The sequence below is a fragment of the Gallinula chloropus genome (genome assembly GCF_964237585.1).
Source record: "Gallinula chloropus genome assembly, chromosome: 23".
Classification (NCBI taxonomy): Eukaryota; Metazoa; Chordata; class Aves; order Gruiformes; family Rallidae; genus Gallinula; species Gallinula chloropus.
Genome location: NC_140108.1, coordinates 3,459,819 through 3,482,388, shown reverse-complemented (window position 1 = coordinate 3,482,388; position 22,570 = coordinate 3,459,819). Strand labels below are relative to the sequence as shown.

The 22,570-nt window shown below is 58.6% G+C and overlaps 1 protein-coding gene across 1 annotated transcript in view; it reads left to right on the top strand.

Annotated features, from left to right (window-relative positions):
• Positions 1–21,713, top strand: part of AJAP1 (adherens junctions associated protein 1) — a gene marked incomplete at its 5' end in the record, with an annotated part of 28,768 nt that extends 7,055 nt beyond the window's left edge. The window contains 4 exons of the mRNA XM_084274644.1: positions 8,814–9,481; positions 18,356–18,443; positions 20,506–20,748; positions 21,597–21,713. Of these exons, the coding sequence (XP_084130770.1) occupies positions 8,814–9,481; positions 18,356–18,443; positions 20,506–20,748; positions 21,597–21,669 (1,072 nt within the window). The 3' untranslated portion in view covers positions 21,670–21,713. The remainder of the gene's footprint in view (positions 1–8,813; positions 9,482–18,355; positions 18,444–20,505; positions 20,749–21,596) is intronic.
• Positions 21,714–22,570: the final 857 nt, after the last annotated feature.

The following is a 22,570-nucleotide window of genomic DNA, read 5'->3' as shown; positions in this document are numbered from 1 at the left end:
ACCTCTGTATGAAAGGATCAAGAGTCTTCGCCTTGGATTTCATCCTTGCTGCTGGTGCTTTCTGTTTTGGCTTGGCCTTTTCTCCATCCTTCTGGGCCATCCTCTCTTCTCCTTGGAGCGTGTCTAGCTGCGAGCCCTCGCTGGCAGCAGGATGTCCAGGCTGCAGGGCTGGGCAGAGCCCAGGTACTGGTGGCTCAGGAGTGGGACTGCAGGTACCAGCAGCTCCCCTGCCTCATGCCCCAGCTTCCCCACTGATGTTTTGTATCTCCAGAGACTCCTCTGCTGCTGGGGTTTGGTTTGGTTTTGGTTTTAATTGCATTTCTTGCTCTGTAAAAGCCACCCAACTGTGCTTTATTTCCCATCCCCTCCCTTTCCCCTGAGAGTTATGGACCCTTTGAAGTTCTTTATGCTTCCCCCATGTTTGTCCCTTGCCTTGAGGTCTCAGGGCAGGCTGTGCATCCCCGGGCTGCTGGGGGCTTCCCAGGAGAAAGCCGGCTTTGGGTCTAGGTTGTGAGTCGAGAGCAGGGCTGGCATTTAGACCCCGTCAGTGGGATTTCCCATGGGACACCCAGCCCTCACCACGGGAAGGAGCCAGCTGGGCTGGGGATGCAGGTGTATCCAGTGGGATTGGTGCTTGTCTTGACCCTGGGAAGGAGATGCTCCTTGGGAGACCATCATGAAAATCCCATTGGGATAGGTATGTCCCACAGCAGTAGTATTCCCACTGATGGGGATATCATGGTGGGCTCCAGCGCGCGGCTCCCACGAAGCTCCATTGTGTTCGACAATGGAACGGGCCTATTCTAATTATTTTGTTGTTTAAAGCTCATTAAGCTGCTACTTTATACGTACTGAGCCAACTTATCTTATTTCTTGAGATCAAAGCGTTTCCTGCCTGCGTTGTAATGACATGCTCGAGCACGTTAATTCAGAAAACGAGATAAGCACCAGGGTTATTTACCAGCGAGGTGGCGGTGAGAAAGGGCGGTGTGAGCGGTAGCAGGTACCGTGCTCTTCTTCGTGGTAGGTCCCTTCAGAACCCAAGGGATGGCTTGAAGTAGCCGCTCTCTCCTGAAATCACTGTGCCTTCGTGGATACAGGCTCTGGAGGAGGAAAACCCCCAGTAAGGCTCCTGCTCCAGCCTGGGATCAGGCAGGATTATGGCAATCCTGGCACTGGTCCGCTTGGCTCCCGGGGGAAGTGCCGCATTCCTGCCATCCCGTCCCGCAGCGCTGGGGCTTTGTGTCACCCTCTCACACCCCGATGCCATCGTTTCGTCAGAGGAGGCGGCCCCATCGTCCCGCAGAGACCCGGCTTTGCCCACAAATCCAGGGGGGAGGCGTGCAGGGAGGGAAGAAAATTCATGAGCAGAGCAGGGAAACAGGCGACTCCTTCACTGACGGCTGCGGGGGAAGCGTCTTCCTCCCTGCACCCCTGTCCGCATCGGGGAGCCGTTAAACCCAACCACTGTCCTTAACTGTTCCGTGCAGCATTAGGGATGATCTCTAAGCTGCCGGGTTTAGCACCATCCTACGTATGTGGCGGTCCTGCCCTGCTGCAGGGGGGGTTTTATGTGTGTTTGGGAAAACGGGCAGATGCTCTGAGCTCTGGCAGCGGTGATGGGAGAGAGCAGCGCGGTCCCACGCGCCCGGAGACCTCCCGGGTAGGTGTTAGCAAGAAGAGGCTAGGAACTGGTTTTGTGGTGTGCTGAGGTGGTGGGATGTATGGGGAGGTTTAGATAGAAGCTAAAATAAGAGGACCCCCCTGTGATCTCCTTAGGTTTAGAGGGGGTCTAGTATTGCCAGGAATGGAGCTTGAGGGATGCTTGGGCAAGATTTTTGGTGGATTTGGAAATCTGAGAGCGACTTCCCGGCAAGTTGTGTCTAAACCAAAGCTCCGGCTGCTGCTGCCTGATACTCAGCATCGGTGTGGAATTTGGAGGGGGGGAGGGAAGGACACGAGCAAAATCCATCGGCGACAGGTGCAGGTTTGGGCTGGAGAGGCAGCACTCACAAGCCCCCTTTATCCTCTGGGACAAAAGCCGAGTGTTATTCCCGAGGGTTTGATGAAACACCCCACTGTCCGTCCCTGCCACGCTAAATGCGGGCAGTGTTCGCCGGCTGGGCTGGCCGGGCTGGCAGCGTGTGGAGCGGGAAGCGGTGCCTGTGGCGTGTGTGCCGGAGGGGATGCTCTGGCTGCACCGGGGTGGCAGGGGCTGAGCCTGCAGCCCAGCCGAGCCGTGCCGCCGGGGATGTGCTTGGGTGGTTGGTCGCTGGGGCGTGAGGCAGCGCGGGGCAGCTTGCCCAGGCCCTGCCTCGCTACGTCTGGCAGATGAAGCTGCAGCCCGCTGGGTCTTCCCAGGGGAGCCAGACCGCGCGTGGGGCTCCTTCTGCCGGAGCAGCGGCCGGTGAATCACCGAGCTCCGGTTCTGCACGGAAATCTGCTGGAGCTGTGTCTCTGTCTGAAGGCGCCGACTCGCGGGCTTCCCATCCTCGGTGCTTTTCAGACCCTGGAGCCGTCCCGGGGAAAGGGCTCTCCCATGGACACGTGTCCCTGTCCGAGTGGGTCGAGCTGGGCTGGCAGTGCTGAATGACATTCGCCTGCTCACTGCGTTAGCTGAGCTCTCATGCTCATCCCCAGGCTGGCTGCAGGTGCTGAGCTCCCCGAGTCCCACTGGTGTTTAAAAATGGGGAATGAACTTAAACCTCAGGCTTGAGGTTTGGCTTGACTCTGGCAGGGACCAGGCACGTGGCTGCAATGGAGCGAAGCTGCTTTTGCCTTCACGCCGTGCCATGTGCACCCATCTTCTCCCTCTTCTCTTCCCCGTGTGGCTCTACAACACCGTCCCGCATCTCACAGCGTGGGTATGGGATGTGCCATAGGGGTCCTGTGCTGGAGGGGTCCTGTGCCGGAGGGGTCCCGTGCTGGTGGGGTCTGGCACTGGCCCCAGGATGCTGCTCTTGGGGCTTTGCCCTTTGTGCTTCCAGCGAAGGACGGGGCCCGCAGGCGGGAGCAGCCAGGGCCGCGGCACTGCTGCGCCAGATCTGCTCTCTGACAGCCTTGGCAGGGCCTGCGCCTACCGCATCAGCATATTGGCGGTACCGCTGGGTATTAATTATGCCTTCCGCACTCGCGGCTATTCAAATGTTAAAATTGTTTATTTGCAGCTGGGTGAGCTCAAGACGGAGGCAGAAAAGCCCCGTGCGAGCTGCTCCCCTCGCCTGCCCCGTGCTCTGCCATGGGACACAGCTCCCTGGGCACAGGCCGGGATGGACCCGTCCCCTGTCAAGGCATTTCTGCCCTGGGCAGGCCCCGCTGCTCCCCAGCCCACCTCTCTCTGCCCCGTTTTCCTGGAGAAACAGGCACCGTGTGCCTGGCCACGGAAGCACAGTGCTGAGGATTCAGCCTATTTCACCCTCGGCTGGCTTCCTTCCCTGATAAATCCCATCCCTTCCGCCGCGGGAAGCGGTCTCGGTTTAATTACTTGTGGGGAGAAGGGGGAGAGCGGAGGAACTTAGGCCTTGTTTTAAATATCTCTTTTATTAGCAGGTAATCCTGAAGCTCAGTTCTGTAATATCGATAGGTAGTGATGTGGCACATTTAATTTACCTAGGTGCTACTGTGTGTCAGCTTTTGTGCCTTAATTCCCAGTCCTGGCTTTAAAGAGCTCGGCAGCCATATTTTCTCAAATTTATAATTATCTTGGAAGAAGTTGTGGCTGCAGAGAGCACAGTGAGTAACTTCCCAGATCCCATTGGGTCTGGGTTCAGAGCAACTTGTCCTGGAGCGAAGCATCACTTAGGAGGGGCAGGATGTGGTGCTGGGCACCCGGATGGGGTGGTCCAGGGGGTCTCCTGCCAAGCCACGATGTAAGGCACCTGCCCTCACCGCTTCTTTCCTCCCAGCCCCAGCGAGGGTCCTGTTCCGGCGGGAGGGAAAAGGGTGATGCTCTATTTCCATGGCGATGGCTGCTGGTGTCACAACAAAGGACGGTCGCTGCACTGCGGGGATGGGAAAGCAGGGCTGGAGAGGAGAGGAGAGCAGCTGCGACAGGAGCTGGGGCTGCAGTCCCCACCGCGGTGAGGACACGCGGTCGTGGGCCAAGCATCTGCCGCCGCTGCTGCCGCCTTCCCCTCTTCCTCTTGCTCCTGTGTGAGTCGCCCGCCGAGATGCAGCTGCCTCATTCCTCCCCAGAGCACAATGCCCGCTGCGCCTGGCCCGGGACAAGCAAACGTCGCCCCGTCCCTCCGGCCGCTGCTCCCACGCTCCAGGCGCTCGCCGGAATATTCCGTCCCTGTCTTGCTTGGCGTTGAGAGATATGAAATGCTCAGAGCCCGTAAATCATCTCAACAAGGACATAACCTTGATTCCCTGTGCAATACCAATAGATTACCTAACGGGAGGCACGGAATGGAAGAATGGCTCCATTTGTATAATTCTGCATTAAAAATCAGCCTATTCTGCATTTAACGCTGCTGTGAAGTGGCTCCTCGGCCAGGGGAGAAAGGGGCCGGTGTTGGAGAGCAAACAAGTACCTTCTGAAAGGGACACAAATAGGCACCTCTCTCCTTGCGTCGCGCTGGGATCCGCCTTCGTGCGCGCCGGGGAAGCGGCTTATTTGCAAAGGGCTTGGGAGCTGCTGACAGCTCCTGTGTTGCCCTTTCCGAGCCATGATCCCTGTTAATTGCTCGGACAGATTACCAACCCCAGGGATTTCTGGGGGCACAGCAGCTGTGGGATTAGCCCATGTCCTGCCTGCTGCCATCGTGCTCCCATGGCTGCCCCTGTGGATAGAAGTGTGGAATAACTGGTGTGAAGGGGGGCAGAAGGGGGGGCTCTGCTTCCCTTGGCCTGGCTGCTCTCATCTTTCACCCAGTGGGATTTATCCCCATGGATTTCTGTCCAGGTTCCATGTGGTACCGTTGTGTGCAGCCACATTGTCTCAGGAGCGTGGGGCGGCCCTCAGTGCTCTGGACAGATCTGGAGACATGGCAGGGGTGATGCTATCAGCACCCTGCATGTGCTTTGGAGCTGCAGGAGCTGTGGCTGTGAAGCGGCAGCCCCGGGTGATGGGCCCGGCTGGTGCCCATGGGACAGCGGGTTTGGGACGTGGGTCTCAAGGACAGAGATCCCTCTTGCCGTGTTCAGCTCTGCGGCAATCCGGGGCCGGGAATTGCCAAAGCATTTCCCATGCTCTGCTCTCCAACCCCCCCAGGGGGCTTCTGGTGGTACATGAAGCATCGTCGGGGTTGGAGGGATTTGGCTGCCCTGGCTTTTCATGGCAGGGAAGGGGTTTAAGGCGTGTGGGGCCCCAGCAGCCTCTTCCCGACCAGCAAAGAGCAGGGCGAGCTCATGTCCTCCAGCCTCCTTGAAACTAATCTCTCCCAAGCCCACAGCTGCACCACGAAGGGATTTGGGAAGGGGTTTTTTGTGCTGGGCAGAACTCTGAACCGGGTGGTGTACGGCAGAAAGGCTGCCACGGCTCCGTCTGCAGCACCTCACGCGCCCATAACTCCATCACCTCTGAATTCGAGATTGCCTGGGCTGGGAATAGCCAGGTGACCCCACGTGTGCGATCCCTGCAGTTAATCTGAGTGTTTCCCTTGAAGCAGAGTGCAGGTGGGTATTGGTCGGAGTTTCCCTCACTGCCTGAGAACAGGGATGCCTCTCCAGCCATTACACCACGGGAGCGGATTTGTGGTTTGCTGGAGCGGAGGCTTCAAATGTGGAGGCTGAAGAAGGGATTCATCTTCTCAGGCATCTCTGCAGCTCTGGTCTTTTTTTTGAACCGAATTTCAGAGTTTTGTAGATTTTTTTTTCCTTGAGTTTGAGAAGTGTTCCAGGATAACTGAAACTATTCCAGGATAACTTAAAGTATTCCAGGATAATGCTCCCGCTCGCCACCAAGACAGGGGAAGAAGTAACACAAAGCTGAGAGCGAGTGGTGACTCTCCTCTTGCCTCCACTCTCGGGCTGTGTGGTTGGAGGAGGGTTTGTGCCATCTGATGTCTCAGCAAAGCTCTGACATCCTCCTGCGCTCCAAGCAGCGGTGACTTTCTGCCCGTACCTCTCGAGAGGCAAGGGATGCTCTCCTGCCTGAGCTGTGATGGGCAGGGGGAGGCATGGGGACTCCGCGGGGGCGGCGTGTTGGGAACAGTGGTTCCTCCGGGGTTTTTTGGGGCACACAAAGGTAGCAGGAGCTCCAGACGGGACGTGTCCCCGCTCCCTAGGCTGCCCATGGGCTGTGGCCCTCTGACCTCCAGGTTTTGTGGAGTGTTTGAGCTGGGGGGGGGAGAAGGAAGGGTGGTCCTGTGGTGGAGATTGGGGGCCCTTGGCTGCCACCGGCCCCGCCACGCGCTGCCGCATCCCCGCCGCCGCGCCGAGCACATCGGCTGCGTTGCCTAGACAACAGCAACTCCTACACGCTGCTATTTATTCTGAAGGACACTTGCTCTTATCTGTTGTTGCAAAGCCCTCAAAAGATTGCATGCCACGCAAAATTCCTCTGAGGTAACCGGACTCGCTGCTCCCGTCCCAAAAGCCGCCTCCTGTGCATGTGCCAGCCAGCTGGGTGGCCAGGAGAATGGATGCTCCTCAGGTGACAGTCCCTTGGCTGGCATAGCTCGAAGGGAGGGACACAGGCAGGAGGGTGACCCGTCCTGCCCCAAGGATGACACAGAGTGCTGCCCTGTATGAGCTGTGGGTGTCCCGGCCGTGTCCCTCCCCATCAGTAGGGGCTCTGACCTGGGGACCGATACCGGGAGTGAGGGATGCCTCTGGGTGTCACCTAGTGTTGCCTGGTGGTGCTTGGGCACAGTATCACTGACTTGGCAGCATGAAGCTGGGGAAGGGGGGAGGGGGGTCACCCAGTGCATTTTCCCTGCGTGTCTGCCCGAGGCTGCGGGGGAGCCAGGCAGCAACGCTTGGGCAGGTCCCACGCAGGAGCAAACCCCCCGTGAGTCAGGGCTGCTGTCACGGCAGCTTGAGAATGTCACGAACGAGCAGGAGGAGATGGGAATCAGGGGAAAGTCTGTTTCTCCTCTGAGCTGCCGCTCCCAGGGATTGGCATTCTGTCTTTGGGAAGCTGCTGCACAGCAGCGGGGATTTAGCAAGCACCGAGTTTGGGCTGGGAGCATCGCCCCTCACCTCGGGTGCTGCTGCCTGGCTGGATGGGGTTTGGATGTGTGAGGGGTGGTACCCAGGTGAGTATCGCAAGGAGACATGTCAGGTGGGGTTAATGCGGTGGGCAGAGGTGCAGGCGAGCCTGCCGAGCCCCTGGAGTGAATGTGAGCATCGCAGAGCTGAACCTGGGTTTGATGCTCCCCTCGAAGCCCCCCCACTCCTCGCTGGGGGGATGGGGTGTTGCTGTAGTGCCGCCGATGCGCAGCGCATGCGGGATGCTCTTCATGCCATCCCCCGCGGCACTGCCAGCCTCTAAAAAAATCCCCCACCAGCAACGTGGTTTGGGCGGTTTGGGATTTTTTTGAAGCCCTGAAATCCTTCCTCCCCCAGCCCAAACTATTTTGGTTTATGTTGTCTGTTTCTGGCTCTTCCCTTTCTCCTTCTGTGCTCCTTCCCTGCGTCGCCTTATTCCTCCCCAAAATAAATGCTGTTACGCTTTGAAAAAACACCCAATTAAGGGAAAAGGGAAAAAAAAAGAGATCCTCTGAGCAGAAAAAGACTGTGCCTGAGAGTATCCAGGTCAGCTCCTTTAGCTTCATTTGCTCACGCATGGAGGGAGTGTACAAATGCTTCTGTCAACCAGATGCACATTTGTAGTGCTACCAAGGACTTTACGGGGCGCAGCGCTGCGGAGGATTAGTCTATTTAGCCATATAAAGCTCTCATTAACTCCTGCTGAGTGCGACAAAAGTCTTTCTTGTGTAAAAGCTGAATAAAATGGAATAAAGATTTTTGGGCTTTGGCCTAATGGGTTTCTGTTTTCTGGGGGGAAATTAAAAAAGAAGAATGGGGGTATCAGGGCGTTTTCAGGCCGCGTGTGGGGCAGCTTCTCAGTGGGGTGTGAGTGGAGCGGAGCCTTGCAAGGTGGGGTGCTGTGGAGGATGGAGCAGGCTTTGAGGTGACCTGGCACACTGGAGGCGTGCTGGGTTTATATGTGGTGTGGGATGTTTCTAGCTGCTCTCTGGCAGAGGGGACATTGAGAGGGGCTGCTCGGCCTGCCCTGCTCAGCTGAGGGAAGTTCCTGTGCCATGGGGTTGCATTCGGTGCTGTGAACCGCACCAGAGGAGATGTGGCAGCATGGGGGACCCTCGACAGGAGCCAGGCTGTGGGTGCCCATGCCACGGCCCATGGCCTCTTCTGCCTCAGCTCTTTAGGGGATTAACACCTCCACGCTCCCTGTGCTGGCTCCTTGGACCTGCCTGGGAAGCCAAGGAGCAGGGGCCAGGCTCCCTGACACTGGGTGCTGCAGAGGCTCCAGCTGCCGGCGCCCTGGTTGTGCCATTGGGGAGCTCAGCTGGCATCGGGCAGGGCGGACACCAGCCTGTTCCTCAGGGCTTTGTGCTGCCAGATCTGTGCCAGCGTGCTGTGGTGCTCACAGACCCCAGCTGAGCAGTGAAGTCACACTTTTGGGGACGGAAGGGGGTCCTCGATCTGCCCTGTTCCTGGTGGTGGAGGGGAAGGGGGCGCGGGGTGCCCTGCCAGGCCGTTTGACAGCGGAGCCCTGTCTGGGGTGTGGGGGGAGGATGATGGCACAGCTTTCCCACACTGCCAGGGGTGTTTTCAGGGGCTGTGCTGGGCGGGAGCACTGGGTTATCCCGCTGGTCTCTAACGTGGTTGCTGTCTGTCCGCAGGTCAGGTTGCCCGCTCGGAAGCCATGCTTGGATTTTAATAGCCATGTTCCACCTAGCCATGGACCTCGCCAGCTGCCAGCCCCCAGCCAGTGGCACTGGGGGGAGGCTCTCGCCACGGCCGGCGCTCCGGCACAGACTGTCCCGCGGCTCGGTGTGGGGCACAGGGAGCGGGGAGGAGATACGTCGCCCTGGCCCCCCCTGGACCTGCGCCCCTGAGCCCCCCCCACAGAGACCCCGCTCCCGCCGCCCACCCCCCACTGCCCCGCTGCCCACCGGCCACCCACCGCGCCGGCCCCGCTCACGGAGAGGCCGGCGGCAACTGCGCGGCCACGGCTTCGCCCCACGGGACACCCGGTCCACACCGCTGCCCGAGGTCATCGTTTGGGGCCCCACGGGAGAGGAGGACTCCCTGGAGAGCAGCACGCTGCCCGGCGCCTTCGCCACTACCGCTGCCACCACCGCTGCCGCGACCACCGCCACCACTGCTGCTGCTGCTGCCACTGCCGCTCCTACGCCGCCTCGTGCGCCCCCCAGCACCCCAGCTCCTGCACCCGGCAGGGACGGACCCCGCAGCAGCCCCGGCCGCACCAGCACTGCCGAGCCAGCCGCTGGCCACAGCAGCGGCGGCAAGGATGCTCGCCCACCCCGCGGGCTGGGAGACAGCACAGGTAGGGTCTGCTGGGTGGGCTGGGGTTGGTGACGGGTGAGTCGGGTGGGCTCAGGGGTCCTGAGAGCTGCCTGGGATGGAGCTGAGCGTACAGCATCACACAGCAGCGCTCGGGAGGCGAGCAGCAGCTCTGATTCATCGCTTTTATCCGTGGTGTTTTCCAGCAGCTCGCTGCGTTCTTCCCATTAGTGGTTCCCATGCACAGCCCATCTCCCCTAATCGCGTTTCGGGCACGGCGCTGCCTTCTCCCCGCACTCTCTGCTGCCTGGACATGGATGGGAAAGCTGCTTCCCATTTATTTCAAATTATATTTGTTATTGCCAGCATTAAACTGTGGGATACCGTTGTATAGTTTACAGAATTTATTCACTGTGCATCGACTGCTTTTAGCCCACAGTGATTTTCTAGTCGATTCGAAAAAGAATTTTATGGCCTAATCTTAATCCCAATTAATTTATCTCGCCTGCCCTTCCTGGCAGAGAGAGACGAGCCAACCATCAGTGTTGTTCCTGACTTGAAGGAGATATTTATAGTGGCGAAAAACCTCCCAACCTACACAGCTCTGGGAAGAAGCGCTGGAATCGGCTGGGCAAATTAGCCAGGGAGTGTTGATAACACCCGCCGGCGTGAGCTGCATGATGACGTCTGCAGCCCTATGTCCCCAGACCGGTTGTGGTTGGCGCCTCCGGCTCGGTGGCACCATCCAGTCTGGTTGTGTGGGGTGCGGTGGGGCTGGTTGCTGGCTGCGGCAGCCCATCTGCCCGCTCCATGTGCAGCTCGTGGGAGGATGGACCTGAGCACGTGGTGTGGTGTCTTGGGTTCGGCCGCCTCGTTCGGGCGAGGGTGAGCTGGCAGTGTGGCACCCGTGTGCCACCTGCCCGTCGGTGTGCCGCCTGTGCGCCAGTGTGCCACCACCACCGTCATCCCTGGCCAGCAGATCAGCAGAGCGCAGCAGCCCCGAGCCGCCGGCAGCCTCCTGGGGCGTCCGGCTGCTTTAATCCGCCGCCGGCTCTTAGCTCTCATTAGGGGCTTTTTGCAGGGTCGGAGTTGTTGCTAATTAACTTCTTCTGGCCGAGTGGTGAACACGATAAACTCCTTCCCGAGGCTAAAGGACCTTTTTTGATCTCGGCTTGTCCACCCTAAATTGAAAAGCGCCTCACTTCAGAGGGGCTTTCCCTGCCGGCACTGAGCCCCCGCGGCACCGTGTCCCAGGAGCCAGCATCCAACGCCGGCTCGAAGCCGCGGCCGCGCCGCTGCCGGTTGTGCTGGCTGCGTGCCTGTGCGAGGCTGTGCGGTGCTGGAGCCCTGCTCCTCTCTGTTATATAAGCTTTAGCGGCTGGAAGTGTTTGTTCTCTGCTGGGAAAAACATATGGCTACAAATTAGGATTAGGTAACTCGTCTGTACTTTTTATTTGCCTCAGCGAGCATCCTGGCTCCGCGGCCGACGAGGTGCCGCACAGTGCGACAGGAGCCCACTGTGGGGAGGGATGTGGCTCTCGCAGCCTGTGGTTCCTCAGCGTTCCCTGGCAACAGCTTTGGGGGTCGCAGTGATCCCACCGGTGGCACCAAAGGAGGCTGGGGCCACTCTGGGAGTTGGCAGAACCTCCCCAGGGCTGAGCAGACCCACGCTACCCGTTGTAGCAGTGGCACCCTTGCTCCCATCAGATGGGGGCTGCCAGCTAACAAAGGTGTCACTTCCCCCACTCAGTGTCCCTCCTGCGTCGTGCCTTTCCTTCCCTCCAATGCACCCTTCCTTCCCCTCTGTGCCTCACTGGAAAGGGGCTTGCTGGGTGCCCCGTGAGTCTGGAGGGGACCATGGGGGCCCTTGGGGTGCTGGGGTGGGGTCATCTGAGCAAAGGCTCAGATCCTCCTCTCACCCTGCTGCTCCTTGCTGGGGAGGCAAGAGGGGAAAAGGCAAAACGATGTCCTGGGAAAACCCAACTGAGAAGGATTCCCCTGGAATAGCAAACGCTCTGCTTGTAGGTAGGAGAGGAGGCAGACGAGTGATGGCATAAAGGCCATAAAGATTGGTGAGCCTGGGTGGGGGCCAGCGTGGCTCGGTGGGTGCCGCTGTGGCTCGGTGGGTGCTGCTGCGCCGGGGGTGGCTGTGGGTAACCCGCAGCTCAGGTGTGTTTGTCCCGGTGCCACCCCTGCCTGCTCGGCGCCTGGCAGGGCGCTGGCGGCAGTCAGATGGGGACTCAATATGTTCACCCAGGCGCGGCTTGTGCTTACGCTTTTCGTCAGTGTGCCTCCCTCTCCCAGGGGCTGTCACAGCCCCTGCATGGCCCAGCACGGAAAGGGAGGAATGATTCAAATTCCACGAGAGCCGAGGGCCGTTCAGAGCCTTCGCTGGGGTGGCCGTGCAGATGCTGCCCGTGCGGGCTGGGCTCCGTGCACAGCATCCCCCTGGGCTGCAGCTCAGCCAGGGAAAAAGAGAAAAGAGGGAAAAAAGAGGAGAATGAATCAGAGAGTGTCGGAGCTCAGGCATGAATTGCGCTCGCCGGGCTGTCTGAGGCTCTCCTTTCAGTATTATTAGAATAAAGCCGTCTTTAATTAAACCTTTAAGTGCTTTATAAGGCAGAAGACTTTATGTGCCGTCTGCTGCTCTTAATGGCGATTTGATCGCCGGTACGCAGCGCGTTTGGCATCGCGCTCCCTGAGCAGGGTGCTCGTGCAGGAGCCGGGTACCCCCGGAGGGGGTGAGGGGCTGTGCTGGTGTGGGTGCTGGTGTGGGCACCCGCCGTGCCGGCAGCCAGAGCTGAGCTCTCTCCCTGCTGCTGGCCAGGAGTGTATCAGGAATAAATAATAATAAAGAGGCGATCGTTCCCCTCTGGGAGATGACCCTGCCTCCAAAAAGAGGGGGTGGGAGAGGGGGTGCTGGATGCGAGGAGATAGCAGATGTAAAAGGCTTCAAAGGAATTAATTAAAGATAAAATGTGTTTAAAAGAAGACCCTGGGCGGTCGGGATGGAGCCGCCTCTTTGATCCGCCGCGCACAGGCGCAAGGAACCATCGCAGCCGGGGGCCGGAGAGGGGGTGATGGGGCTGGATGGTGTCTCCTGGGCCAGCACCCACCAGTCGCCTTTCCCAAGAGGTTCCTGAAGGATCCTCCCAAAGCCACACATTGGCTGCGGGATGCTGTTGGGATGGAGGCTGGGGGCTGGAGCAAGCCCTGAGCTCTGGTGAAGGAGAATGGACCATATCTCTCCCCAGATTCACCGATGTGTGTGTGTCCCTGCCTTCACCCTGCTGCCTGCACGTGCCAGAAGCTCCTGTGCTGCTCTCCCAAGTATTTACTGCTGGGTGATATTTGCTGTAACACCTGAGAAGATAAGTCCCGGTGTCTTTAGCATAAGCCTTAAGGATCTTCCTTCTTGGCAAGAATATTCCTCAGCAGCAGCAGCAGGATATTCCCCTCCTTTCATCAGGCCAGCCCGAAATACCGGGAGGTTCCTGGGATCCTCGGGGGCTTGTTTGTTGGGTTTGTTGGGTTTTAGCTGGAGAGCTGCCTGTTCCTTCAGGATGAGTAACGCTGGCTGGGCTGGGCACTGGAGCGGATCACCGTGTCGGGCAGAGGATGGACTGGCTTTGCACTGGAACAGTTTTCCAAGGAGGCTACTGCTGTGTTCCCTGCCTGTATCTAACCCTCATGGGGGTCTGTGATTCATTCTTCCCACAAGCTGCAGCACAGCAGTAGGGTCTGTGTTAGGGTAGAGGTGGCTGATCCCCCCACCCCATTCCAGGAAAGCCCATTTGGGGCTGGGATTTGCATCAGAGCAGCCATGCAACACTCCAGATTGAGTGTTTCTGTCCCAAAGTGGGTATTATTGGCTGGATGAAGCTTTCAGTGATCAGATGTGTTTTCTGATGGACGCACACGTGTAAATCCCACTGTGATCAAGCCCTTGCCTCTCTCTCCAGCTCATCCCTGTGACGCTGGACGAGCCCTCAAAGCTCCCTGCCACGTGCCCGCAGTCCCAGCCCTGGCTTGTTTGGGGGATTTACCCTCTTGTCACACTTTGACTCAACCTGGGGGTCCCGGGAAGACTGAGGCAGAGGGGGGAAGGAAGCATCCCGCATGGCACAGGTGCAAGAAAGGGCTTTGGTGCCTTACCATGGGCTCCTGGCTGGCATGTGGCAGGTACCCAGAGCATCTCTTGTTTTCCTGCCACTGCCAGTAACTCAGGACGATGCTCGTCAGGGATGAAATGGAACTGGGTTTTTTTTCCTCCTTTAATTTTATGCAGCTGAGAAGCCTTGACGAGGGTCTTCAAAGAGTTGCAGCTCGTAGCTGTTTTTATTGGGAAAATGAAAAATACGGTCTCCCTAACCAGAGCTGTTGAAGTAAAGGCCTTGGGGGATAGAGGTTCTCTTTGTTTTTAATTAAGAGCTTATATCTCCTGTTCGCTGCCGCTGTGCACTTCTGCAGCAGCCAGGAGTCAGCCTGGGATGGATTTTCTCCTGGAATTAATTCTGTTGATGCGGAGCTGTCCGGGAGCTGCTTCGGAAGGTGGCCAGAAAGGCCAAACCTCAGCGCTTTCATCTCGGCGGCAAATAGTCCGTCTGTAAAATAGCATATTACAAAAAGCCCTGGCGTTTGCTTGCTCTGAGGAGATGGGGAGGGGTTTCCCTGGACTTTAAGGAGTTTGGGATTGTGTTTTGCGGGTCGATGCCCGGCTGCTGCCCGTGGGGATGCTGAGGCTGGGTCTCCCGTCACCGGAGGGGGTGAGAAATCCCCGGTGAGAGTGGAAAAACCCAGCGCCATTCCAGCCTTTCCAAGGGTTCAGAGAGCGCCTTTGAAGAGCGTTCCCTCCTGGCAGGCGGCGCACGGAATTCTGCTGCTCCAGCAGAAGCGCAGGGGCTTGGCCACACTCTCAGTTCCATTAAATACTTCTCCTGTAATTACCCTCCAGTTAAACGGTCACTGCGTCAAAGTGCCTGGTAAAAGCCTGGTGAGAGGGGGCTGTGAGCGGCTCCCTCGCAGTGATGAGGCATTTACAGCTGCAGGGCAAGCGCTGGTCAAGGCAATCACATGCCAGGCATCCCCCCCCCACAATCCTGTGTGCCACCCCTTCCTGCGGCTGGTTCCTGGGGTGTGATGAAGTGCCTGCTGGGCTCTGTGACTCGCTGCCTCGGAGCTTTGCCGTTGGAAATGTTTGATGCCAGGATGAGGGAACCAACTGAGCCATCGTGATCCCGGCTTCCAGGTTCCTGCGTCCCCAGGACGTGGGTTTTGTGCTGAGCTGCGTGCTCAGCAGACAGCTTCCCATACTGGAGGAGGAGGAGGAGGAATTTTGCTTTATGAGCTATTGATTTTATCCTCCAGGTCACTTTCCTCCAGAGTGGGCTCCCAGGGCCGTGTTTAAGATCTCACTTTGGCATTGGCAGCCGTCCCTCCCTCACCTCACCGTGCCCCTCGGGTGCTGCGTGTCCTTCCTGGGATGTTCCCTTCTCCCAAGGTGCCCCATCCATCAGCACCTTCTCTTGCAGTTTGGGTGTTCCTGCCCAGTTTTGCTCCATGTAGGTCTGTATATTGCGTTGAAGGCTTAGAGGGTCTAGAAGAGTCTGGGATAAATCTTTATGGTGAAGGACCTGGCTGTGCAGCCTGCCAGGGAACCATCCCGGTCCCCATCAGGTCCCTTGCCCTCTTGCTGTCACTGCTATGGTAAACACTGGTGGGGAAAACATTCCTCATCCCCTTGAAGCCCCTCCAGGCTCTGGTGCAGAATGAACACGCGATGCAAAGGAACTTTCCTCTGTGCCGGTACATATGGCAACTTATGTATGTGACGGAGTCTAAAATTATCCAGCCCTTCTTAAAATCCATGTGTCCTGCTCCCAAGAGCTGCCATCCTTCCCAGCGCTCAGGCACCTGCAATCTGTTCTGCCTGTGCGGGCCCCATTATGTAAGCAGGAGGATTAATTGCATCGTTAGGCTCTCCGGTGGCCCCGCCGCCTCTGCCTCGGTGCCCATCTTTGGTCTCGTTTCCGACGCCGCTTCTGTTTTCCGAGGGATCGGGCACTGGGCTGGTTTGGTTTTATTTTTAGAGCCTTCCCTTCTCTCTTTTTCGGCGCTGTCCCACTGGGAGCTGCTCCAAGATTGCGCGAAGGATGCGGCTGGGCTGGCTGCGCTGGGCTGCTGCCGGGGCGGGTGTCGCTTCTGACCCGGCACGTGCCGGAACACCGGGGCGGGTGTGAGCTGGGTGCTGGGAGCTGCCAGCTGTGCTCCTGGGCTCTGTCAGGACACAGCTCCTGTCGTGACCATCCTCTGGGAAACTTGAAGCGTGAGGCCAGAGGTCTCCCTCAGCACCATGCCTTCAGCCCGTGGGTGCTGGTGGGAAGCCCCATGGCGTTTTCCCTGTGAATTCCCTTGGGAAAGGAAAGCTGGAGGCTGAGTAGCTGAGGAACAAATAATTTGGCTCTGGATCCCCAGCCGCTCGTGGGAGGTGGCCCTGGCTTGGGGGAGGATGGCTCCACCAGCCCCACACAGCTTCCACACATGGTGTCCCCACAGTGCCTCCTGACCTCGTTCTGTGGGGCACCTGCCAGCCCTCCTTCCTGAAAGCATAGAGCCCACTGCAGCTCCCTGGTGTCGGAGCCCTCCAGGGCTGGGAATGCTCTTGTGGAGGTGGATGCCCATTGCTCCACGTTCTCTGCCACCGACGTCCCCCTGCCCTGGCATTTGCATCCCCTGACCTGCTCGTGTTCTGGCAGCTGCTGGTGCCAGCCGTTCTCCGAGGAGCCTTGTCACAGCCTGTTTGAACCAATTGAAGTGTAATTGGGAGTAAACGGAGGAAATGGGTCATTTGCAAAATAGGTGCTTGAGTCCAAGGAGAAAAATAACCCTGACACATCCTGTCTGCTGTGCTCGGCTTCATGGGGCATCAGGGCTGGCGAGCAGCCGTCCTTCTGTCCCTCTGTCTGTCTGGTGGCTCCCCGGAGAGAGAGCGTGCAGCTCACAGCGCTGGGGGGCAGAGGAAGACCCCAAATCCCAGGGTTTTGGAGCATTCTGCATCTCCCTGTGTTTTGGTGGGCTCTTGCCTTCTGCCAGCCCAGCACTGGGACAGGGCCAGGGTCCAAAGAGCCATCATTTCGGAAGCGTTGGCCCTTGGGAAGTCTTGTCTCTTTGGTCCTGGCAGTGTCCATGGCAGCGTCCATGGTGTGGCTGACATCTGACTCCAGATCACCTCCCATCCTTAAAACCATTCGGGATCCCAGCTCCTCACTCTTCCCACAGATCTCTCCCAGAATATCTGCTGGCAAAGCGGAATAAGCACTAGAGGGTGGTGGGTGGGTGCTCCCCTCCAGAAACCCCGCTGCTTTTATTTTGGAGGGGAGGACTTCTGCTCCACCATCCATCAGAGCTTTGTGTTGCGGGGGGTTAGTGGCTCCTGGGAGTTGTGTGGGCTGGGGGGATGTTGAACACTGCCCGCCCTGGGAGGTGCCGGCTGGGAGGTGCTGGCCTTGCCCTGGGAGCCAGGCTGAGCTCAAGCAGCTTTTCCCCCTTGACGAGCGTTGTTGGCAGCCTGGGCAGGGACCCGAAAACCCCGGGGCTTGGGGATGAGCAGGGCGAGATGAGATAACGAATTCCCAGGGAGTCCAAAGCTCTGTCCTTTGAGGGAAACAGCGGAGCAGCACGCATGATCTGCGCTTTAAAATACCCCTGATAAATCTCTCCTGGCCTAATTATCCTGCTTGGGTTCCTGCTCGGAGCCTGGCGCAAGCCTGATGTGGGAGTGGGGTGCGCTGTGCCCTATGTGGGGAGCTCAGTGTGGCCCCAGATCTGTGGGAGAGCCCAGCTCTGTGTTCCCATGGGAGCATGGGGATGCTCTGTGCAGTGTGCCCACGGAGGGCGAGCTGGGCACCAGCAGCACTCCAGGCTGGGATGGGGGGGGAAGTCTCCCCCAGTGTGTCTCTCCCAGCGTGTCTCTACTGAGAGGGTTTTCCACTCGAGGAGGAGGAGGAGGAGGCACACCTGGCGCATGCGACGTTTTGGCAGGCAACGGATGTGCACACATACAGCTGCCAGTGCTGGATGTGCCACTGGGCTCCCTGCTCAGACCCACCTGCCCAGCTGGCTGCCCACCTCCTTTCCAGTCCACACTGGACAGCTCCGCAGGCATCCCCAGCTCTATCTGAGCCGCAGCAGTGAGCCAGCAGCCTGTGGGCTCTCACATGGGAGGAAGCAGCACCCACCTTGCCACACGCACCCACACGAGCTGGGAGCTGCAAACATATAGATGGACATATAGCTGCCTGCTTCCCTGTCATGCTGGCACTTACTTCTTTATTAAAAGCACCATCCATCCGTCCATCCATCCGTCAGGAGCCGCAACATCTGCTTGTGAGGAACGGCACATCCTTGGGCTGCCGCCAGGAAAATCATTTCATTACGAAATTGCAACTGTAAAGCAGCAGCAAATCACAAACATACTGTACATCGGGCTGCTTTTGTTTCCAAACTGCTCATTAGGAGTGATACACGAGCCAAAATTATACCCTGTGTAAGGTGAATTAGGAGAAAATGAGCCCACCCGACCTTCTAAGTGAGCAGCAGTTAGTGCAGTAATTATTATCTCTGGTTAATCCCGCACCCACTGCAAGGCTGCGCTCAAGTTTCCCTTTCCGTCCCGGAGGGGATAAGGCTCCACATCTCTTCCGTTCTTCGTGCCTAATTCGGGCTGACAAGGAACATACTTGAGAGGATAGGAAATGAGAAGCCTGGCTTAAAGATTATTTTATGTAAGGCAGGAGAGAGGATTGCGATGCCGCTGCCGGGGAAGGGCTGGGGGAAGGTAAAGGGGGAGGGGTCCACCCACTGCCCAGCATCCCCCTTGTCTCCCATTCCCACTCTCTCTCATTCCTTTTCTCCCCAGGTCTGGCAGTTCATCAGATAATCACAATTACCGTGTCCCTCATCATGGTCATCGCCGCTCTGATAACAACTCTCGTCTTAAAAAACTGGTAAGGTCCCTCCTGCGCCTGCTGGGCTTTGGGGATGGGGGGGACAGGGGGGTCCTGCCTGGCTCTGAGCGCTAAAGCCCACAGTGTCACTAGGATGGACCCAGGGAGGACCTTGTGCAGAAGATGGGGTGTTCTTTACCCCTCAAGCCTCCCCGGGAGGCAGGGGAACCTGCGTTCCACCGTGCCCCTGTGGTTCACCCGCCTCTTGCCAAGGGGTGGCTCAGTCCCACGTGGGCCACGTGCTCCTCGTGCTCCTCGCTGCTGCTGGATCGCCTGGCGCAACGTGAGGCCACCCAGTGAGGTCAAAGGCGAGCGCTCAGCCCCCGCGGGTGTCCCCGTGCTGGGTGGCATCTCCCCTGCAGCCTGGCTTAAGCAGCTTTGCCGCTGCTCCTTCCATCGCCGGCCGGGCTCAGCCACCAGCGATGGCGACTGGGGACTTTCCTGTCCCCCCACCAACAAAGGGCATCTCGGAGCCCCTCGGATGCCGCCGCTTGGCAGCGTGCCCATCCCCCGGAGCGCTCCTGTGTTGTTCCTCCAGCTGAATTTGCTCCTTTTTATTCTCCTGGCGTGGCTGGGCGTGTGGCAAAATAGGTTAGCGCTGCGCTTCGGGCGCTCCTGACTTTACCTATTTTCCCAGGGAAACTGGCCTACTTTGAGGTCAGTGGTACCGGTGTAACGGTGCAGCCCCAGGCTGGTGGGAGAGCTGCCGTGCTGTGCTCAGCCCCTCCAGCAGCCTCCTCCTGCCCACTCTGCCCATCCGAGCTCTGCAGCGAATCCTTCCTGCACCCAGGGGGGGAATCGCAGAACTGGGAAGGCGAAGAAGCCTGCTCGCTCCCTGGGATTAGAGGAAAACCTATTTGCAGGGCTACAGAGGCATCTTAATCTCAGTGTTGCAGCTGCCCGACAGCGCGTGTTGCTCGCCCCACAGACGGGTTTGTGTCGCTGGGAGCCGGGCTGCAGGGAGGCATTGGGAGTGCAGCTGGTGATGCTCAGCTTCGTATCTCACACAGGCTTTACTTTGCTGAACTGCTTTGGGCATAGCAGTATGTCCCCCCCCAGCAGGGCTCAAGGCCAGTTTGGATGGGACTTGGGGCACCGTGGGCTGGGGGGGGTGTCCTTACCCATGGCAGGGGGTCACTGGGGGTTCTGAGGGTCCTGCCCACCCAAACCAGCCTGGGGTTTGGTGATGCCGGTGAAAGAGCATGGAAGATACTTTATGAAAGTGATGCTGGTGGCCTTGTTCCTCCTCCTGCCCGTGTGCTGCCCTGGAGCTGGCACTTGGTTTTGTGACCATCTCTTTGGGCTGCCCCAGCCGGCGCTGCTGCTGGCACAGCACCATGCTCCTGGCCCTGCAGGTCAGCATCCATGGGCAGTGCTGGCAGCCCCAGCTCCCGCTGCCTGTGGAGCTGCGACCTTCCAGATCTCCGCTGGTGGGATGGGCACTGTTGATGTCAAAAAGCAGCATCTTGAAACCGGCGTCTAAACCCTTAAATAGGCACAGCCTGACCTGGGACAGGCTCCTGCTGGTGGGTGTTCTCCTTTCCTGTGAACCAACCCAGAAGTGTTGCATGGCCAAACAATCACAGAAGAGCCTCTGGAGCCATTGGGTCACTGGGAAGCACAGCTGTCCCGCCAGCCATCCCTTGGCCCAAGGCAGCACGGCTGTCCTGTTAGACCAGGGCATATTTATCCCGATCAGTCATTCCTCCCGGTGCCTCCCAAATGGGAAAGTGTCCCACCTGTGCCCCCTGGTGCCTCCCAAAGGGGAAGGGGTCCCACCTGTGCCTTTTCACACATGGAAGGGCTTTCCTGCAGGTCTAAATGTGTGACCCACTAAGCCATCTCTCCAGTGGGACAGAGCTTGTACCCCAAATTTAAACCTGACCCCTAAAAAGGAAGAGGCCAGGCTAGACTGCTAGAGAGTGGCTGGTCTTCCCCAAGGGCCTGAACTGTGGTCTGATATTGGGTGATGTGCAATGAATGGCTGACACCGCGGGTTCCCCTGCCGAGCGTCAGCGACGCGCCGTGCGTCGTGTCCCTTCTTCTCTCCCCGCCGCCCCAGCTGCGCGCAGAGCGGCCGCCCGCGGCGCAACAGCCACCAGCGCAAGCTGGACCAGCAAGAGGAGAGCTGCCAGAACCTGACCGACTTCGCCCCCGCCCGCGTGCCCAGCGCCCTCGACATCTTCACCGCCTACAACGAGACGCTGCAGTGCTCCCACGAGTGCGTCCGGACCCCTGTGCCCGTCTACGCGGAGGAGGCGTTGCACTCGCCCGGGGACTATAAAACAACCTACAATGGAAACAGGTGAGGCAGCCGGCACGGGTTCCCTCCAGGATCAGGAGCACCATCCCATGACAGGATCCACTGTCCCCCATTCCCTGGGGAGATGCTCTGGGAGCACGTGGTGGAGCTGCCTTTCCCCAGCTCATTGTACAGAGGGCGGTCAGCTCAGCGAGCCCTGGCAGCACCGCTCAGCACCATGTGCTTTGCAGTGCCCAGCTGCTGCCACCAGCACATAAATGCTGCTGGATCCGTGTTCCCACGTTCCCGACGTCTCCGGAGCGGCATCGAAAGAGCTGCTGGGCTGCGAATGAGCGGGGTGATTAATGGGGGAGCTGGCAGTGAGAGCCAAATGAACCTCTTCTCTGATGCATTAACAAGGGGCTTCAGAGCAGCCAGCAACACAGGGTGAAAGATGGGAGCCCTCGCTCTGCATGCCCCTTGCCTGCATGGGCAGTGGGGGGTGACTTCTCCCCAGTGCTGGTGCCATCGCACCTTTCCCTTACTGCAGCTGGAGGGGCTTTGTCCCTTCTCTGCCCTTGGGTGAAAGGACCCCACCAGACTCAGGCCAGGGAGGTGGGCAGCACCATCCTGCTGCCATTGGGGCTGTGCAGCCCCAGGGTGGTGGGATGTGTCAGGAGATGCCCATGCGCAGGGCTAGAACCATCCCAATATTGCAGCCCTCCATTTTCGTCTCCTTTCACCACCCCACCCTGGTTTCCAGGGCAGTAAAACCTGTCCCAGACACTGGTTTAGAGAGATTTGGGGTATTTTTCCCCCTGAAAAAGCTGATTTTTGGAGCAGGCCGCCTCGGTGTGCTCCCTGTGTGTTCTGTACCAGCACGTGCAAGCCCGTGTTTCTGCTCGCTGCAGACCCTCTTCTTCTGACCGGCATCTTATTCCCGTGGCCTTTGTGTCTGAGAAATGGTTTGAGATCTCCTGCTGACTGGCCGAAGCCTGTTTGACTTCTGGGGGCAGGGCAGACGCCGTCGGGCTGTTTCCTGGTATGTACCGTGCTCCCTCTGTGCCCACCCCATGCGCATCGTGTGTCCCCCAACCTGCCAGCAGCTGCTCCCCGCCCTGCCCGGTGCCATCGTCCCGCTTGTGCCTCTTTGGGGATGGGGATGTGAACTGGGCTGCTCACCCAGCTGTGATGCTGGACACCTCTCCAGCCATGGAGGGGAGGTTGGGGGTCAAAATGCCTTTTCCACAGAGGTGAATTGCAGATGGGCCTGAGCTGAAAGCCAGGGGCTGGGGTGGGTGTGGACTTGAGAGCGAAGGGTCACTGTGGCCTCGAGCTTCAGCCTTCCCCGTGGTTCCTGCTCACCTCAGGAACCTGGATGAGCGATAGGGATTTCCATGCCATGAAGTGGCCTGATCTGTAATTAACCTGGTGGTGCATGATGGACAGCCCCCTCATTCCAGGGTCACACATCTGACATGCATGCTCCACTGCTGTCCAAAAGCTCATTTGATGATTTTTGCTGTCATAAACACTTCCTTCCTCTTGCTGCATGGGTGCTGGGGTCATCCTCCTCCTCTTCCTCCTCCCCTTGCTCTGGGGGCAGCTGAGCCTGCAAGCCCTCCTGGCAGCCAGCTGCACCCTACTGCGACCGAGGTGTCTGAGGGCTTTGTGCTCATTATCTGGGGACTTTCTCTCTCTCTCTGAGGTAGCTCGGGCCGTTCTCACCTCCCTGTGCTCCTCTGAAGGTGGCACAGCCGAGAGCAGTGGCAGGAAAAGCAATTAGGGGTCCCGGTGTGGCGGCTCCCCGTGGGGCAGCGGTGCCCGTTGGAGCCGCACACTCAGATGAATTAATTGCTCTGCCCCAAGTCCCCGCTGTAATGAA